The sequence below is a fragment of the Littorina saxatilis genome, linkage group LG5 (assembly GCF_037325665.1).
Source record: "Littorina saxatilis isolate snail1 linkage group LG5, US_GU_Lsax_2.0, whole genome shotgun sequence".
In the NCBI taxonomy this organism is placed as follows: Eukaryota; Metazoa; Mollusca; class Gastropoda; order Littorinimorpha; family Littorinidae; genus Littorina; species Littorina saxatilis.
Window position 1 is genome coordinate 34,205,018 of NC_090249.1, and position 19,625 is coordinate 34,224,642.

Below are 19,625 nucleotides of genomic sequence, written 5' to 3' on the forward strand. Positions count from 1 at the left end.
ATAAAGACAAACTGATGCTCAGATTGCACCAGATTGCTCTATTTTCCTTGATTTTCATAAAAAAAATTCTAAAAGAAGCTTGGAAACCACCCCACTGAAAAGAATGTGATCCGCCCCTGTATTATATAGGGGCCTATATCACGTTGGATATATGGCTGATAACATTCCACCTCCAGGATTTGCTGGGACTTCCCCTAACGCGGGTGAATCGCCACAGGGTGCAGTTTGACAGTCGTCAGTGTCAAATAGATTACAAAGGTGACGGATTAGATTACCGCATGCACAGCTCACAATAGACGCCAGCATTTTCTTTGAAAGTGTATTTGACTGAAAAGAACCGTGTCAACAACATTGATTTGGAGTGCATGAAGGTTGCACGTTTTTCACGAAGTTTGGTGCAAAAAAGTCTTCGCTTTTGGTAGCATAGTTAGAAGGCAAACAACAACAACAACAACAACACATCAACAACAGCAAAAGCAACAACAACAAATACAACAACCTTTTCACACTAAATCATGTTAATCTGACTTTGACACAACAACAACAACAACAACAACAACAACAACAACAACAACAACAACAACAACAACCTATTTAAACTAAAGCATGTCAATCTGACTGTGACACAACAACAACAACAACAACAACAACAACAACCTTTTCACACTAAAACATGTCAATCTGACTTAGACACACCACCAACAACCACAACAACAACAACAACAACAACAACAACAACCACCTTTTCACACTTAAGCATGTCAATTTGACTTTGACACACCACCAACAACACCAACAACAACAACAACAACAACAACAACAACAACAACAACAACAACAACAACAACAACAACAACAACAACAACAACAACAACAACCTTTTAACACGAAAGCATGATAATCCGACTTTGGCACACGTACGGGACTTTTTGCCCATGCCGCGGACAATATCTCTTTAACAATACTAGACTTCTAGCGTCATCGATTATTCTAGATTACATACAGCACTGCCCAGGATTTATCATTTGACATGAGCATCCTTCCACTATTATAATTATGCCAAAAATCTACAGCCTAGCTGCCTTTGCAGATTGGGATTTTTGTTCTTCTACATGTATTAATTTTGTAAGTGACTCCCATGTGAGTGACTCCCATGTGAGTGACTCTCATGTGAGTGACTCCCATGCAAAATCTATTCTTCAAAACAACTCCCACTGTGCATATTAAGCTGCCAGGCTGCAGATTTGTGTTTTTTTGTACAAGTACACGGATGCTCATAATTATCACATGGTAAATCTTGGGCAGATTTGAGGTCAGGTAACGTGGTCGCTCATCATGGGGAGAAATGTACTTTTAACATGAATCGTTGCATGAAGTGTTGGATTGTAGCATGCCTGACCCACGGTAGACGACAGCAATTTCTTTGAATTGGAAAACTGTTTCTCAGAATAGCGGAAGATATAAACGGGTAGAAACTAGAAACAATTTTTTTTTTTTTTGGGGGGGGGGGGAGGGGGGGGGCAAAAGCCGAGTGCCTTTTTAATTTACTAATCCTTCCTGACAAAATGTTGGGGAAATACTAAGAAATAAGACGAACAAAAGAACACCTGACCCCCCCCCCCCCCTACACAGTCACACACACACACACACACACACACACAAACACACACAAACACACTCACGCACACACAGACCCCCCCACACACACACACTGGCACACACACACACTACACACACACTCCCACTCTTTCCATAAAACTCAGCTGGGAAAATAATTATGATTTGCCCTCGTGGCTCCTTCACGGTCAAGAGAACGTTTGACTGTCAAAGTCACAACGTTGTCTATGCGATCGTCTGCCTCTCTTGTCGCCAGATTTATATCGGAGAAACCGCGCGCACCCTCGAGGTGCGTTTCTCCGAGCATCTGGCCGACATCCGTCATTCCCGTAATAGGCCAGTATCCCTTCATTTCACCGCCGTTAATCACTCACTTGATCATGTCAGAGTCATGGCTCTGTGGCAAGTACGTGGCGACTCCTTCGAGCGCAAACTCAGGGAGTCCCACATCATATCATCCCTCGGCACTACCTGCCCCGATGGAATTAACATCCGCCGTTAATTCATTCACCTAAACTTTCCCCCCGCTGTTCCACCTTGTGTGTATGTGTGTGTGTGTGCAGGGCCGGACCCAGGGGGGGGGGGGGGGGGTTCCAGGGGTTCCGGAACCCCACCCCTGGAAAAAGCATGTACCTTGCTTTGAGTGGTTTTTTTTTTTTACTAGTTTTAGCACCAAAACAATGCTGCTCTTAACCCTCAAAACAAGGCCCAGAATGCACCAGATTGCACAGATTTTAACCGTTTTTCAAAAATGTTCCGGGGGACCATGCCCCCGGACCCCCCTAGTTCGCGCGCCTGCTTTGCAGGCGCGCGCTTGTGGCTTCGCCACTTCGCTGATTTGCCCCCCCAAAAAAGGAGGAACCCCCCCCCCTTACAACTCATTTGGTCCGGCCCTGGTGTGTGTGTGTGCGCGCGCGTGTGTGTGTGCGCGCGCGTGTGTGTGTGCGTGTGTGTGTGTGTCCGCACGGGTACGTGAGTTTTCTCTTTCGTTCCCATTCATTTCCCCCCCCCCCACACACACACACATTTTGTTTGGTCTACAGACCTCAAAACTGCCGCTTTTCAACTCTTTTTTCTTGCCTGCGTTATTGTTGGCTTCCCCTCGAGTAGCTTCCCTTGCTTCTCTGTCACGTTTCAATATATCACTTAAGGTGATTATGAAACGGTTAGTTACTACTAACTAACTAACTAACCACACCACGATCCACTCTCGCAGTCATACAATTAAATAGAGACAACAAAAGTATAAGTTTCAGACGCCTGTTTATGTAAAAACTCGCCACCTCCCTCGAGACTTCACTCAAAATATGTTCTTTTACGTTCCACAAAACGTAAAAACCAATGGTCACTGACAAAATGCCAGTTAGAATATAGAAAATTATAGTAACACGCTGATCCCGTGTAAAGATAAGAAAATACGACTGTTCTGCTCCAAAAGTGCTAGTTCATGCAGGTGTCACACACCCCACGTCGTCACTACTCGAGTATAATCACAGATAGCAAAAATAACAACGGTGGTCAACGGGGTGCAAAGACATGGTGCACTTAGCTTTCTTTGGCCACTGGGTGGACGGCCTGTAATTAGTCTTTTTAGCCTCCACAACTGCTCCGTCGAATGAAGTGCTGGTTAGCGTGGTGACGAAGCAGGGAACTGTGGAGGCATCAGGCGCCGCACCCAGTCGCTGGTTAGCCGGTTCGCTGGTTAGCTGGTTAGCCGGTTCGCTGGTTAGCCGGTTTGCTGGTTAGCGTGGTCCCCCAAAAGGCAGCCGAACAGAAGTTAGGAAAAGGCTGCAAACAGAAAGCATCGGTGCACTAAACATGTCAGCTACCCCTCACCCTCCACCTTTAAACATGTCATCTTTACATATCTCATCGAGCACGTGGGCCTGCACAAACGGACTTCCCACAACAACAAAACAGCCATTTTTCGTCCTTCTCTCCCTACCTGCAAAAATCATATACAGGTTAGTATTTTAGCGTCACAGAGAGCAAATTATGCGCTAACCTGGAAAGAACAACAGAGAGTATTTCATTCCACAAACACAGACTCGTCAACAGCGTTAAATAATGATTTATTACCTCAAACAGCCTATGAATGTAGCACTCTCATGGAAGCAAAACCCGCTTCCTCCCTGGAATGGCCTCTGTTCGTCAACAGTGACAACAACATCCAGAAACCCCTTGTCGAATACTTATGCGAAGACCATCGCACGACGAAGGAAAGATTTGACGACTCGTCCTCAGCAAAACATGTGGCAGTGAGAAGGTGATAACTCGCTGAAGTTCCCCTAGAGTGCCGAATATTCTATTCGGTGAAATCCATCATACTCTAGAAACCGTCGTATTCGATCCTTCTTCTTCTGCCGCTGAGTGTCAAGTGCCAAGTTACGGTGTCTCAGACAGACAACCTTGATAATAACACGTGACTGACCTTGTCACATATCAAGTTCAGCTATCCACAATTCTGCCTCGCAAAGCAGAATTACTCCCGAAAAATCCGTGCGCCACAAAATCCGTGCTCTGCGCTGTCAGCAAAACTCTGCCGTGTAGCCCCGACTCACGCACAGGCGCTTTCAGTCGCAATTGACCAAGAGAAGGCACCCCACTGAGTGACACTTTCTTGGTCTATGTCACTAGATCGTGACATTCTCTGTCTTTGTCATTTGTTGGTTTGTGCAGTGCAGTTGTTTTGTCAGTTATTCTCCTCTTCATTTGTTCTATCGTCTTTCTTCTTCTTTTTTGTGTGTGTGTATTTTAGTGTTTTTGTGCCCGAAGAAGACCCTTAGGTCGAAACGTCGCTGTTATTCGTTCCGTGTTCGTCATTTTAACGTGAGTACATTGCTTTTTGGTCTCTTTATGATTTGTAAACAATGTTATCGTGGCTTCTCCTCATATCTAAATGTGCAAGCGGTGTAGGTTAATGATGACCTCATAAACACTTCATTAATTGAAAAGTCAGAAAGCTACGTTTACAGCATGGACCCGCTCCAACTTTCATTACGACATTGCTTATTGTCAATGACGGGCGCAGTGATGGTAACACGTCGGCCTCCTAATCAGGAGGTCGTGAGTTCGAATCCCGGTCGCTGCCGCCTGGTGGGTTAAGAGTGGAGATTGTTCCGATCTCCCAGGTCAACTTATGTGCAGACCTGCTAGGGACTTAACCCCCTTCGTGTGTACACGCAAGCACAAGACAAAGTGCGCACGGAAAAGATCCTGTAATCCATGTCAGAGTTCGGTGGGTTATAGAAACACGAAAATACCCAGCATGCCTCCCCCGAAATCGGCGTGTGCTGCCTGTATGGCGGGGTAAAAACGGCCATACACGTAAACATCCACTCGTGCTAAAAACATGAGTGAACGTTGGAGTCTAAGCCCATGAACGAAGAGGAAGAAGAAGAAGCTTATTGTTAATATCAAATTGAATTTGTGTTCCAGGTTGGTTCGCAGTCCTCGGTCCACCGGAAGGTGTCAAACCGGAAAAGGTCGTTCCTCACTTTCGTCAGGTGGCGCAGCTAGCACTGTCCAAATGTGAGCGCTTTCTGATTGGTGGGAGCGAGCCAGTGGCGGCTGTTACTTTACCCTCCTCTGGCAACAGTGACAACAGCAGGGCGCAGCCGAGACTGGTGTACCCTGGGGATGTTCTGAGGATGGGGAAACTCTACGTTGGTGAATCCACAATCAAAGTAAGATGAGAATTAAAACCCAGTTACTTTATTTTTGTTACCCGTAGAATAATCATGTCTATAGGATCCGGCTTTTGTTTGTTTGTTCTGCTTTGACATATAACGTGCGCCACACACAAGACAGAAGTCGCAGCACAGGCTTCATGTCTCACCCAGTCACACTATTCTGACACCGGACCAACCAGTCCTAGCACTAACCCCATAATGCCAGACGCCAGGCGGAGCAGCCACTAGATTGCCAATTTTAAAGTCTTAGGTATGACCCTGCCGGGGTTCGAACCCACGACCTCCCGATCACGAGGCGGACGCCTTACCACTAGGCCAACCGTGCCGGTATAGAATCCGGCTGATTTTCTTATGAACAGATTATGATAAACAGAGTTGTGGAATCGCCTCATCCTTGTTGTATGTCATTAGTAATGCATGACCAACAGACATCCTGAACTCAGGTCAAAATGAGTTCGGAGCTTTTTGTAATGTATTATTGATATAAGCAGATTCGCGATCGTCAATAATGATTTTTCATGGTGTTTTGTAATTTTTAAATTGCAAAGGAGTTGATATGTAAGACAGTTTCAAGCGAGCTATTTTTCGCGGCTGTATTTACTGTGCAAACAACTCTAAATATGGCAAAAGTGTTACGTGATAATCAACCGTTTGGTTTCGGCGTTCACTGGAGCAGACGATTTTTTCTGTAACCAGTTGACAGTGATGAAACCATATATTACGGTCTCTTTCCGGCAGCAGTCCCAAAATTTCGACTTGTTTTGACCCTAGAACGATGTCTTTATCATAACTGTGAAGAACAGAACGGAGATCACTGTCGAAGTCGGCCAATCTGCAATCATTTTCGTCTCGCGAACACTAATCTCAAATTTAGATCAGTGCTCGCGAAAACCATATGGGAGATAACTCTGTATTTTTGTTTTGATAGATTCGCGTAGGACTGTAGCGTCCGGTCAGAGAGAGAATGAGCCGAACTCATTTTGACCTGAGTTCAGGATGGACCAACAGTCTGACTCCAACAGTTACATAGGTCCAATTTCTTTATGGTTTTGATTGTTGTTGTTGTTGTTGTTGTTGTTGCTGTTGTTGTTGTTGTTGTTGTTGTTGTTGTTGTTGTTGTTGGTGTTATTGTTGTTGGTGTTGGTGTTGTTGTTGGCATCTTTTTTTATCTTTTTATTTTACTGGATTTGAATATTCAGTGGGTTTTTTTCCATTATGCTTGTTTACAAGCTCGATTGGTTTCATTTCTCTGAATAAATATATGCAGACCGCAAAGAGCAACACCCTGAGCTTAAAACTGATTTATTGTCCGCTTTTCTAGCAGCACCGTATCCCATTTGTTTTAACTGTACCTCCATGTTGTTGTACCCTCCAGGTGAAGAAGAAGTTCGGCGGGAAGAAGATGGTGAAGAAGGAGGAGAAGTTCCTCATGTGCACGGACGACAAGGACCGCGAGGTCTACCTGCCCGTGGAGAGCAGAGGCACCTTCTACATGCTGACCACAGACGGAAACGGCACCCCCAAGCTCCCCATCATGCAGATGCCGGACATCTGTACACGCTTCCGCTTCCCCTGCGTGGTCAAGCTTCTCTTCGGCCGGGTACCGACCACCCCATGTTCTTTCACGGGTACCATGGTTCTCCTGGACTCGCAGGTGGAGAGTTCTGTGATCGGGTGCACTATGGTCAACCTTCGCAACATCCTCCTGGACATCCCCATAGACTCGGACCTCAAGTTCCTCATTGCCAAGGGAACGTTGGAGCTGCTGTCGTCCAAGAGTTACAAAAGCGCCAAAGCCTTGTGCCACGACAAAGCCGCCACCTACATGCGGAACATGAAAGTGGCCTTTTACATCCAAGGCGAGGATGAACCGTGGAATCAAGCTGCCCAGAGTTCGACAGAAGCGGTAGTGGCGGAGGAAGTGGGGGGTGCAGGGACGGCAGCAGGAGGAGGTACGACAGGGTCCTCTCCTGTTACCAAACGTTCCGACAGCGTTCACAGCGTCTCGCGTGCCAGGTCCATGTCCTGCTCTCAGCCAAGCATCGTGGAAGACCAGGAGCTCTACTGTCCTCCGGAGGCAGCCCCCAGCTCCCCGGCTCTGCCGACCTTCAACCAGACGGGCAAAAAGTCGAGAAAATCCCTGACAAACCCAGACGTTGGCTCAGGAGGAGATCTCTTGTCCCCGTCCATCAGTACCAACTCTCCCACCGTTTTGCGAAAAGACCAGACTTACATCTTGCCAGAGCAGCAGCTGGAGACGCTTCCCCCCAAGCCCGCGAAATCAGCCTCTTCGCTGAACATGGAGAACAGACCTCTGCCCCCTGTAGTTCCCTCGCCACTGCCCTCCAACTCTCTGCCTGATGGCCACTACATGACGATGGAGGAGACTGACCAAGCGCCAAGGAAAGCTCCAATGCTTCCACCTAAGCCCGGCAAGTCCCGACCCCTTGACGGTTGTGTGTACACGCAGCTTTGGAATGGCGAAACAAACGCTTCTAGGGGTTCTGCGGGCGAGAGAGACTCAAACGCTGCTGCTCTTTCTCCGAACAGCCCTTTATCTCCTTCTGCGCTTCGCCCTAACAATCTGAGCATCCCGAACGTTTCGAAGATAATTTCCAGTCTCACTGTCACTGGCAGCTACCTGACTCTTCCGATGTTCAAGACCGGTGACTCACCCAGCACACCCAAGACGCCTGGAAGGTGTGGTTCTCCAGCTTCTAAATCACCACGCAACCATGACTCCGGCTACCTGACTCCAACCTTCCCTTCAGAGAGCGAGTACCGAGTACCATCATCTCTGCCAAAGTTACCGAGCCCTCCGAAGACATGCTCATTTGGCGATCAGCAGGAATATGAAACCATGGAGTCAGTCTCCAAAGCCGTAAACGGTGCGACTGGTCAGAAAGCGTTGATCCAAGTGCGACTGCCTCCTCCGCCTCCTCCGCCTAAACCTACAAACAACCACGCCTACTCTAATGTATCGGATGTGGGCTTCACCAAGTCTAAGCCTCTACCACCCCTTCCGCCCCTCCCGCCCCCAGCGCTAGAAGCCGAGCTCCCAGGCATCGTTTTTGCAAATGAGGGATTGAGTGACACCTCAAGCTTGCGGTCGTCAGAGTGGAACAGTTTTCGAAGTGGCTCTGGGCTATCTTGTGTTCCTGACAGGACAGACAGCTTGGAAAGGGCTGGCTTCACGCAGATGTCTCCTGGTGGTGGGTATACGCAGATGTCTGCTGATGGCACGCACAGTAATATGTCAGCCGATGGGGGAAGCAAAAAGATGTCTGCTGCTGATGGCGAATATCAAAATATGTCTGACGAGGTTAGCTGTAAAAACGTGTCTGCTATGAACGCGAAGAAAAAGAAAGGAGCAGACGCAGACTACATGGGCATGCAAAGAGACAGTAGCTTCACGTATTACGAGGGATACGACCCACAAAACCCCGTGACAGAAGAAACCACAACAACAGGAAGAGCAGATTCAACAGAGAAACAAGACTCGGAAGCATCTTACGAGAATTCTATGGAAAAGACTTCGTCTGCGGGCGACTCTGATGAAATCCTGTATGAGAACGTACAAAACTTGCGGCTGTGCAAGTCAAGATCGGACAGTAACGTTTCTGACCCTTCCGACGGCAACAACAACAACCAAATCCACGGTCATTTCTTGGACAAGGTGGTCAACTCTGCCGCCAGCTTCGGTTATATGTCACCTCCTCCAGCGCGCGCCTTGACGCCCAAAAGACGACCCTTCACTAAAACCCCAGCCGTGGATGTGGACGGTCCTCCTGATGTGAAGCCTTCTCATGCTGGTTCCATCGAAACGGATGCTGGGAGACCTCCGCCAACGCCACCCAAACCTTGTGGGGGCAGGAAAAACATCAGCAGCTTCAGCTACCTTCAAGCTTCCAGTGAAAACGGTAGTAGCACCAATCTTTCCACCAAAGGAAGCGACAAATGCGCCCCAAATAAACCGACTCTCTTTCCTCGCAACCGAAGTTCTGAAGGAGATCTCTCCCAGGAACAGGTGCGCCCGGCTTCCCAAGACTACGATGCTTCTTCCAGTGCCAGCTTCGAGGACGATCTCCCTTTGGGCGCCACCTTTGCCAACTTTAGGTCGCGGTTGTCCGACTCTGGGTGTGCGTTTTCAAGCGTTGTGGGACAGAGAGCGGAGGAGGGAGATAGTGCAGTGTCTATACTATCCGTAGCAGACCTCGGGGAAGCCCTGAAGACTGCAGGGCTGATGAAAGATACTGTGGACACGCTTCGGAGAGAGAAGGTGGACGGCAGACTGCTCGTGTCCATGGATGAGGAGGAACTGAAAGAAGCTCTACCCAACATCAAGAAACTCGAGATAAAAAAAATCCGAATGTTCGTCAACGGTTGGAGACTAATGGAATGAGTTCATCAAGACTGCTTGTTTGTCAAGAAACGCTGGAGAATCATGCAATGAGTTCTGAAGACTCTTGGTCTTCAAGAAAGTCGGCATGCCTGACAACAGTTGAATACTCTTAGACAGAGCTCGCGAGAATCTATGTTCAACCAAGTCCGATTGTTTACAGATGAAGGTCGAAGACTCATGAAATGAGTATAAAAGACTCTGCACGTTAGAGCAAGTTCATGCGTGTCTAAGAAGGATGGGGACTCTTTTGGAAATAGTCCAATATCGTGTAAATGTTTAAGAAAATCCAAAAGCTCTGCAGTGATTAGAGACCCACGAAATGAGTTCAACAGACACAGAATTTGAAAGCAAGTCCAGGAAGCTTGTAGACCCATGTACTTTCTTACCGTGGCGGTCACACTCCGGCTGCGCCATTTCGAGCGAAGCAAAGCAGAGAGTGGCGACGTGACCGAGAGAGTTGTCTACGTTGTCTGTAGCAGGTCTGGGAGAGGCTGTGAGGACTGTTAGACTGATGAAAGATACAGTGGAAACTTTTTGCAGGTTCCTGGTTTCCATGGACGAGGAAGAGCTGAAAGAGGCCCTGCCTAACATCAAGAAACTGGAGATTAAGACAATCCGAACATTTATCAGCGGTTGTTGATCGATGGTGTGAGTTCCAGAGATTCTCGGTGTTACAGAAATGAGTTCACCGGAACCCGTATGTAAGGGAAAATGTAATTTTTCTCGACAAAAGCCGGTGAATCATGGATGAGTACAAGATACTATACACGTGAAGAAGAAGGAAAAAACTGTGTATGTTTGTCGAAGAAGGTGTGATAGTTATGGAATGAGTACAGAAGACTCGATCTCGGGATGTTGAAGAAAGCTTGTATGTTTGTCACTGAAGCTCAAGACCTGGGGGAAATCAGACCTGATGGTAGTTTGTAGACAATTGCGTGGAATGAGAGTTATTCAACAACAACAAAAAGGTGGACGAGGCTTGTGATGAGACAGAAGACTTATTTGTGATGAGACAAAGACCGTTACGTCTGTGAACTGAAGGACATTCATGAAAGAAACAAACAAGTGAAAGCTGCTGTTTGTGATACTGATGTCAATGAAAAGCGAGATTGTGTTATGAATTATAGCAGATATATTATTTGTGAACAGGTGACACATGTGTTCTAAACATTTCCGAGATTTGCAGTGACTTATTTCAAGGAGAGGTGTAGGTCTTTGGAGTTCAGTTGGACAGTTGATAGAGTTGAGCATCAAGACAATAAATGCACAGTATTTTACTACAAAAAATGTACAGTATTGTTGACCGTAACATAAAAGCTGAAAATAAAAGTGTTGGCAAACTGTACTTGACGATCAGCATGATAACGCTGCTTTTTGCGTTCCTTTTACGTATATATATCCCAAGTGCTCCTATTGAAGATACCTTATCCTTGTGCACGTGATCATCATTATCAGCCATTACAGATTTATCCAGGCTTGAATATGGGTCAGAGGTTCCTTTCACTTGGAAAGATACCAAACATCGACAGTCTGGCTGCTACCTGTCTGGCTGCTACCTGTCTGGCTGCTACCTGAATTAATATTGCACGTTGACACTGGTGCCAGTTACGAACTTACTTTATAAAACAGTTCCCACTCTGGGAAGACAGCAGCAATGGATGCCGTTATACTGCCCTTGCGACCACCTCTCGAAAGCGACCACCTACCCAAAAGGACCACTCCGAAGGTTCCCCAGCGAACATTTCTTCTGTGTATAGTTCCCCTTTTCATAGCTACCAACTGTCTGCAACGGCCACTTTTAGTCAGACCCTTATTTGGTCGTGATGGACAGGTTTGACTGTGATAGCATACGTTGTACAAAAGATAACAGAGCTGCACTGATGGAGTTCATCTGCCCAGACACTTGTGAATACGCAAAAGAAGACAGCAGCTTGAACATGCCACAATCATAGTTCATGAAACATCGTTATATAAAATGGTCTCTGAAGATGTAGACTATTCATGCCATGATGTTCCGATTCAGATGAATTTCAGGAAGGGACACTACCGAGTGTGGCAGAACTATGTCAAATGCCGGTGTAACACGAGAAAAATACTCCCACGAGATTTTTTACTCCGGAGTAAAAATTTCGTACGAAAATGTTACTCCCTTTACGAAAAAAGCACTCCCCCATTACACAAGGAAATTACTCCCCACGACAGGTGAGTTCCAAGTAAACATTTCGTACACAAATGTTACTCCCCTGAAGAATAAAAAACGAATAAATTACTTCACCCTAACACGAGCAATTTAACTTCCCATGCCAGGTGTACGAAATGTATACTCCCTTGTTGACGGGCCGTTCCCTGTTAGTCTTGGTGGTGGAAGGGGTGGAGGGAGGGTAGCGCGACATTCGTTTGCGCGAGATCACATATTGGTATTATCCCTTCGCCCGCATCCCATTTTCGCCTACGAGATTTTTACTGGAATTAAAAAAAATGGGGAGTAAACATTTCGTGGAGGGAGTAATTTGTTCGTGCCTTGGGGAGTTCTTTTCTCGTACGAAAAATTTACTCGGAGTAAGAATTTCGCTCCGGCAGTGGTTTGATTAGACTGGTGCCGTCGCTTTCGACCAAGTCAGTCATCCAATCTCTGAGCGTCCATGTATAGGTGGCAGCAACACTATTCTACGAGTGTTTCAAAAGAGAAAAAACAACAACAAATGTTGAGCACTATCAGTGATTCACGCACCAGTTTGTTCTAACGCTTTTTCTTCATTCAATCAGAAATCACTGATATTTCTATACAGTTCTTGTATGGAAGAGATCAGCTTCTGTATAAGGAATTCGGTGTGTGTGTGTGTGTGTGTGTGTGTGTGTGTGTGTGTGTGTGTGTGTGTGTGTGTGTGTGTGTGTGTGTGTGTGTGTGTGTGTTGATCATAATTGAGTTTTGAGAATGAATTACGAGGTCAGATGAGGGTACCTTCCATCATGTTATTTTCTTATGATTTGTTTCTGCAAAGAGTACTTCGTGGCTCTTTAACCTTGGAGCAAGAGGACAGAAAATACAACCCAGTGTGATATCGTTTACAATTATCAACGTAAATCAGTTATGACATGTTTAACGTTAATCTGTGTCTGTTCGCGCGAAACTTGATTTGATTTGTAAAGCATATTTTTACTTCTACAACTACTACCACTACTACTTCTACTACCGTGCCTGCATACGTGTGTCGCGCGTATTTGTCTCTGTGCCGTATGTTTGCCTATCTATGTGACTGTTTCTGTGTGTTGCATGTTTTATCCATTGAAGTTTTCTTGAAACCATTTCGGTGAAAATTGTAATATCATTTGTAAGTGATATCATTTGCACAAGACCAACAAGTACACCCACTGCTCACTCTCCTACATGTACATGTATTATATTTTGTAAGAAAAAAAAGGGATTAGTTCTTTGAGAGAGCGCGTTCGTGTGTGTGTGTGTGTGTGTGTGCGTGTGTGTGTGTGTGTGTGTGTGCGTGTGTGTGTGTGTGTGTGCGTGTGTGTGTGCGAGTGTGTGGGTGTGTGTGTGTGTGTGTAGTCGATTGAATGTGTGTGTGTGTGTGTGTGTGTGTGTGTGTGTGTGTGTGTGTGTGTGTGTGTGTGTGTGATTGAAAGGGTGTGTGCGTGTGTGATTGAATGTGTTTTCTTGTACGTTTTATAAATAAAACATATAAAAGCGTCTTGTTCTTCAATCGCGGTATTCTTGTTTCCATGTAAGCAGAGTGCATATTGCATGTATTTGTCAGAAGTGGTGTGTGTTCTTGTTGACAACCAGTGTTTGTATATCATTCTGTGTCAGAACGTACTGGTGTGTATATTTGTAATATCTGCGATCGTTCGTTTGTGTGCATGTGAATATATGTTTGTGAATGACTTGGTGTACCGTAACGTTTGTGGTCGAATAATTATGTCTGTGTCAGTGCGAGCGTGCGTGCCTGTGGGGGGGGGGGGGGGGGGGGACCTCACTGAGTGCGTTCGCGCGTGTGTATGTGTGTGTGTGTAGCGATTTTTCATGACAAAAGTGGTCCGAATGTTACGAAAACATTCTGCACTACAATGACGCCGAAAGCAAACTCGTACACATCCAATGTATTTTCCAGTATAAGGGGAGCTAGATCATTCCCACACAAAATATCGGATGAGTAGCGGGTTACTTCCCTTTGTTTTGCATACACTGACCTCTAAGTTGAGCTCACAGAACGCAAAACATACATGCATGTGATTATAGAGCCTTAATCTAAAACACCAAGGCACAAGTAGAGTCCAAAGAGTGCTTGCATTCTGATAGATACAAACAAAAAAACATATACACTTTAAGGTGGTCGTCTACATTTTTGCTTTTTTTCAATAATCTTATGGTTAGATTTCGATACAAAATTATGTCAAATGATGAATGAACCATGGGGAAAAAAGTTATAGAAAAAAAAATATATGTAAACAAATATTTTATTTTTGGGTAGCGTGACTCACGCTTCCAATATTTTGTTTTCTGTTTGCTGAGAACATGTGCTTTGCCTAAAAATACTGACCAATCAAATTCATGTCACTATGCTTATAGCCACGCCCAAACAAGTGCAGCAACAGTTTGACACTGGAGAGTAGTCCACGCTTTTTTTTAAACGCACGAAATGCACGGGATTTGAGAGGAGTTTTGCGCTTGGCATTTTCCAAATAAGGATATCCTACTATGAGTACTACGCTGGAATACTACAATGAATTTTCAAACGGCTACACTGGCTTCGTCTCTCCTGATTGAAAGGGGGTGTATTGTTGATATTTGTAGATAATAGACTCAGCATTTTAATGGTCAAATGGCGATTTCGGTATAAAAATGTAGACAAGGACCTTTAATGTGAAATTGACTTGGATCGTAGACTGCAAAAACCTCCTCCTCAGACTTTTGATTCCATTGAAAATCTGATCAACATCAACACACACACAGTCAGACACATACACTTACACAGACACACACACACACACACACACACACACACACACACACACACACACACACACACACACACACACACACACCAGGGCAGGACCAAATGAGTTGTAAGGGGGGGCAAATCAGCGAAGTGGCGAAGCCACAAGCGCGCGCCTGCAAAGCAGGCGCGCGAACTAGGGGGGGTCCGGGGGCATGCTCCCCCGGAAATTTTTTGAAAAACGGTTAAAATCTGTGCAATCTGGTGCATTCTGGGCCTTGTTTTGAGGGTTAAGGCCTGTCACGTCAGTGTCAGTTGGGGGGGGGGGGGGGGGGGGGGGGGGGGGGGGGTACCTTTTTCTCATCGGATTTCACATTGAATAAAATATGTTAGAGACACACACAAAATTTATTTAAAAAAAGAAGAAAAAAAACCACTCAAAGCAAGGTACATGCTTTTTCCAGGGGTGGGGTTCCGGAACCCCTGGAACCCCCCCCCCCTGGGTCCGGCCCTGCACACACACATACACAAACACACACAGCATGTTACCAGCACAATGTTCATGAAAAACCACCAAGATGATTACTGTCTCCGCGAACAAAAGCAGGAAGTGTTTTCTGAGAGAAAAATAGAAAACTATGGCAAGGATATCATGTCACTATTACGTTTACTGATAGAAAAAAGCGATAAGGTTTTGTCTGGTAACCCGGATTTTATTGGCGCTTAGCAATAATCTGCCGTGTATTGGCAGAAGGCAGTAAGTCCAAATTTGGTAAAAATGAGATTTTCATATCATAATGCAGAGGGGAAAAAGGCGCATCTTGTGTCAAAATGTCTAAGATGTGCGATCAATATTTATGGACTTTTTGAAGAAGTAAGTCCACTAAAAAAAATTTATCGAAGGATAAAAATTGGCAAATGGAAGCAAGTCCAGGGACTTTTGGTTTTCAGGTTTGCACTGGACTTACTTCCTTGCAAGCCTCAAAACGAGTTTGCATGGTTTAGCGCTCTATGTCCATTAGCCAATCGTGTTCACTTGCGTTCCGATCTGAAATGACTCTCTCTCAATAGGTGTATGGGAATTTACAACGACAACACTGATTTTCTGACTGATTTGGGTATTCCAATGTGCACTTGCATTACGGAGCTAGCAAGTAAAATGCCATAGTTCAAATGCCCATTTATTATAGTTTTGTTGTTGTACGCTACTTCTACCGTGACTTCTTGACTATTCACTTCTGCTATTTTCATCATGATATTTATGGATGCATTTAGCATGTTTCTAATACAAAGAGATAGTTGTTTTGATCTAGAATGAGGGACTTGTTATTCTGGTATGATATGCTTCCCTGTGTTAGAACGCACTCTGATTATGTAATAATATGTTAGGAGTTGGCCTACAATTACGATGCTTGACTCCTAATAAGACTTCGCGGTTTCGCAACTATTTTTCGCGAGTTCATTCGCTTTAAAAAAATAAAATTAAAAAAATAAAATAAAAAGCAGTACTTTATACTTCTCTTTTTAGTTTGCCTGAAGTCAGGCACGAGCAAACAATATACTCTAAACCAACCATACTCAGCACAACGCCCGGATAAAAAGCCTTTGCACACGTAATAAGTCTCAGATCTTTTATTTGGCTTGATCAGTCTCGCTTGGGATTGGCCGCTGCGGGTGATATGAAATGGATATTGTCCACCTGCCGTAGTGGTCTTTTAGCCAAAACAAAATTAATGTAAGCTAGTCAGTCCCCCCTACCCCAACCCCCCAGATATTGTTCGGTGACAAGGCCAATGAAATGAGGGTAGTTATGTTGTAAAAAATGAAATGTCAGCATCAAAATGCAAAGTCACTAAAATCACTTGACACTTGGTTGCTTAGCCTTATCATTACGGACACAGTAACATCTACTTTAACACAGACAGACAGACAGACAGACACATAGACATACAGACAGACGCATAGACAGACATACAGACATACATACATACAGACAGACAGACAGACAGACACAAACAAACACACACACACACACACACACACGCATGCACGCACGCACACACACACGCACGCACACACCCACACACACACACAAACGCACGCACGCACGCACACGCACACACACACACACACACACACACACACACACACACACACACACACACAGAAATGAACTAAAGCGCATTATCAGGTACACGCGAGTATAGTATCCTTTTAAACTCGCCAGGCATGTAATAAGCCATGCATAGAGCCAGCCAGCCCAGGTGAGGAGAAGTCGTGTGTCCGAAGAAACTCTACCTTGTGGCATGGACAGACCTGCACAGTGACCGCTGGCCGAAGGAATGCTGGCCCGTTGTGAGTGTGTTTGGTGGACAATTCTTGGATGATAATATTTTCTGACTGAGGTAAATTTGTGTTAATGTTTGTTTGTTTGTTTGTTTGTTTGTTTGTTGTTGTTTTTTCTGTTGTTTTTTTCCGTTTGTTGCTTTCTTCGTTTGTTTGTTTCTTTGTTTAGTTGCTTTGTTTGTTTAATTTTACATTCATTTATTTATTTTATTTTGAAAAAGTGATTGATTAGAAACACCCTCATCAACAAAATCAAGTTATAAAGTATTTGTCTCTCCAAGTTGTCTTTTTCTCCTTACCACACACCCTCTCTCTCTCTCTCTCTCTCTCTCTCTCTCTCTCTCTCTCTCTCTCTCTCTCTCTCTCTCTCTCTCTCTCTCTCTCTCTCTCTCTCTCTCATTCTATCTGTTTGATGGCAACTAAGATTTGTGGAGCATATATTTATATATTGTTCTGATACCGTGACTTGTATGAGGTAGGCTACTGTTAAACATACCTCCGTTTACTGTTCTTCTTTATTTCATCTACCACATTTTTTCTTCTTCTTCATAACTATACGCCTTATCAGTTGTACAGAGTCAACTCCAACATGGTCAAATTAACCGCAAAAACACACAAACAAACACACACCTACTTTTCTTTTGTAATCCCTGAGGCAACATATTCCTTAGGAATAATCGGACCCTGTTTACCGAAAGCAATTAAGATAAAAGCGTGTGTATAGCCTGTGGACCCTCAAGCTGAATTATGAAACAGACCCTGGCCAATAAAAAGGGATTTACACGTCTTCGGAATCAGTCTGCTGGAATATATCCGCCATAGGCCTAGTCTTCTTGCAGTTCGACCCACCATAGGCGCTTGATGAAAACGTGAATGAAAGAGAGAGAGACAATGACAATGACAATGACAATTATGTATTTTACGAGGATAACAGAATAAGCATAGGTATACTTTTTTGCATCTGGCCCTCGCCATAAAGAGGGACTAACCTACTATGATAACTACTACTACATGAATACATAATCAGTGAAAGAGTATAAGTTTATGTACAAGAAGCGAATTATATAGAAACATTGTAGTTCAAAAATGTTTATGACTTGGTGAAAAGCAAAACATTTGCAAATCAAAATAAAGTCAGAACACTATACAATAGTACAATTTCAACTCTGCAAAACGATTTATATTGCGCAAAACATCATAATTTCGTGAAATAACGATAATTCATAAAACGAGAAAGGAACATAATCGAGAGAGAGAGAGAGAGAGAGAGAGAGAGAGAGAGAGAGAGAGAGAGAGTGAGAGAGACAGAGACACAGAGACAGACAGACAGACAGACAGACAGACAGACAGACAGACAGACAGACAGACAGACAGACAGACAGACAGACAGACAGACAGACAGACAGACAGACAGCGATTGAGGGAGATCGAGAGATACCGATAGACAGAGACAAAAGAAATACGAAATAAGACATTTTACTTGCGATTCAGACAGAGACTCTACACAAAAGTATTTCATGAGAAAGAGAGAGAGACAGAGACAGAGAGAGACAGACGCAGACAGACAAGGAGCTTGTGCATCATCTTTTTTTTGGATAACACTGCCATAGATTTTTCACTTTTGACTCAGATTGCATCTACATGATTTCCATATCAACATCAACAGGCACTTACAATCAGCAAAACAAATCAAAAGTGTCATACAAAAAATAAATGATTAAAAAAAAAAGTTGTTAGATCTATAAAATGTTTAAGTATTGACAAAACTAGGTGGTTTTGTTTATAGTTAGTCTACCGGAAGAAAAAAACATCTCAAGTTTTTTTCTCATCCACTTTCTTCTGCCTACCAAAGCAGAAAATACCGGCGCCTTAAGCCGGGTACGGTCACCGGGTAGCAGGGTGCCAAATTCCAGACAAGGGCTAAAGACGCGAGTTATATTAGTCACCCGAGGCTTTTAAACCTGTTAGTCCGCGCGACTTCACGGGTATACTAACCCCTCACCCCAACTGACATTGCTGGCTGCTAATTACCTGTAAGAGCAAGCAGGTACCATTGTATCGAATAAAGACAGGTCGAACGATTGTATCGGATAGTAGGTGTATGTTGTGGTAACCGACAATTGATACGCGGTTCAGAGACATTCTGCTTGTTGCCGCGCGGGCAGAGAAAATGTCCCCTCTTTATCTTCACCGCGCTGGCAGCAAAACCCCTTACGCGGAGGTGTTTTCAGACAGGCCAGACACAGGTTGTCCCGGAGGTGTACGAGATCTCTCGCACGACAAAGTTTGATTGACGTGTTGTAGTAGTTTGAACATATCATATTATTATACATTCATTCCCACGTGAACCCTCGACACTGGTGTCAGGTTCGAAGATCAATCAGGACAAAGCATGTTCACGCTGCTGAGACAGTGACCAGGCCGTTGAATGTGTGTAGGCCCTTGGTGTTCTGGTTGAAAGATGCTCTTATCCCGTGTAAAACTCTAGACAGATCCGTGGTGTCTGTCATGGTGGGTAACATCAGAAGGAAGGTATCAAGTTTCAGTGGTGTACGTAAATGTCGAGTTTTTGTTTTTTGTTTTGTTTTGTTGTTTAAGTTGTAATAATCTCAGTAGTATAGC

General features: G+C 44.6%; 1 protein-coding gene across 2 annotated transcripts in view; it reads left to right on the forward strand.

Moving 5' to 3' along the window:
* The window catches only part of LOC138966945 (uncharacterized), a 32,223-nt gene extending 18,617 nt beyond the window's left edge, over nt 1–13,606 (forward strand). For both annotated transcript variants that reach the window (XM_070339356.1, XM_070339355.1), the window contains 2 exons: nt 5,056–5,303; nt 6,685–13,606. In XM_070339356.1, coding sequence (XP_070195457.1) covers nt 5,056–5,303; nt 6,685–9,711 — 3,275 coding nt within the window. In that variant the 3' untranslated portion in view covers nt 9,712–13,606. The remainder of the gene's footprint in view (nt 1–5,055; nt 5,304–6,684) is intronic.
* The last annotated feature ends 6,019 nt before the right edge of the window (nt 13,607–19,625 follow it).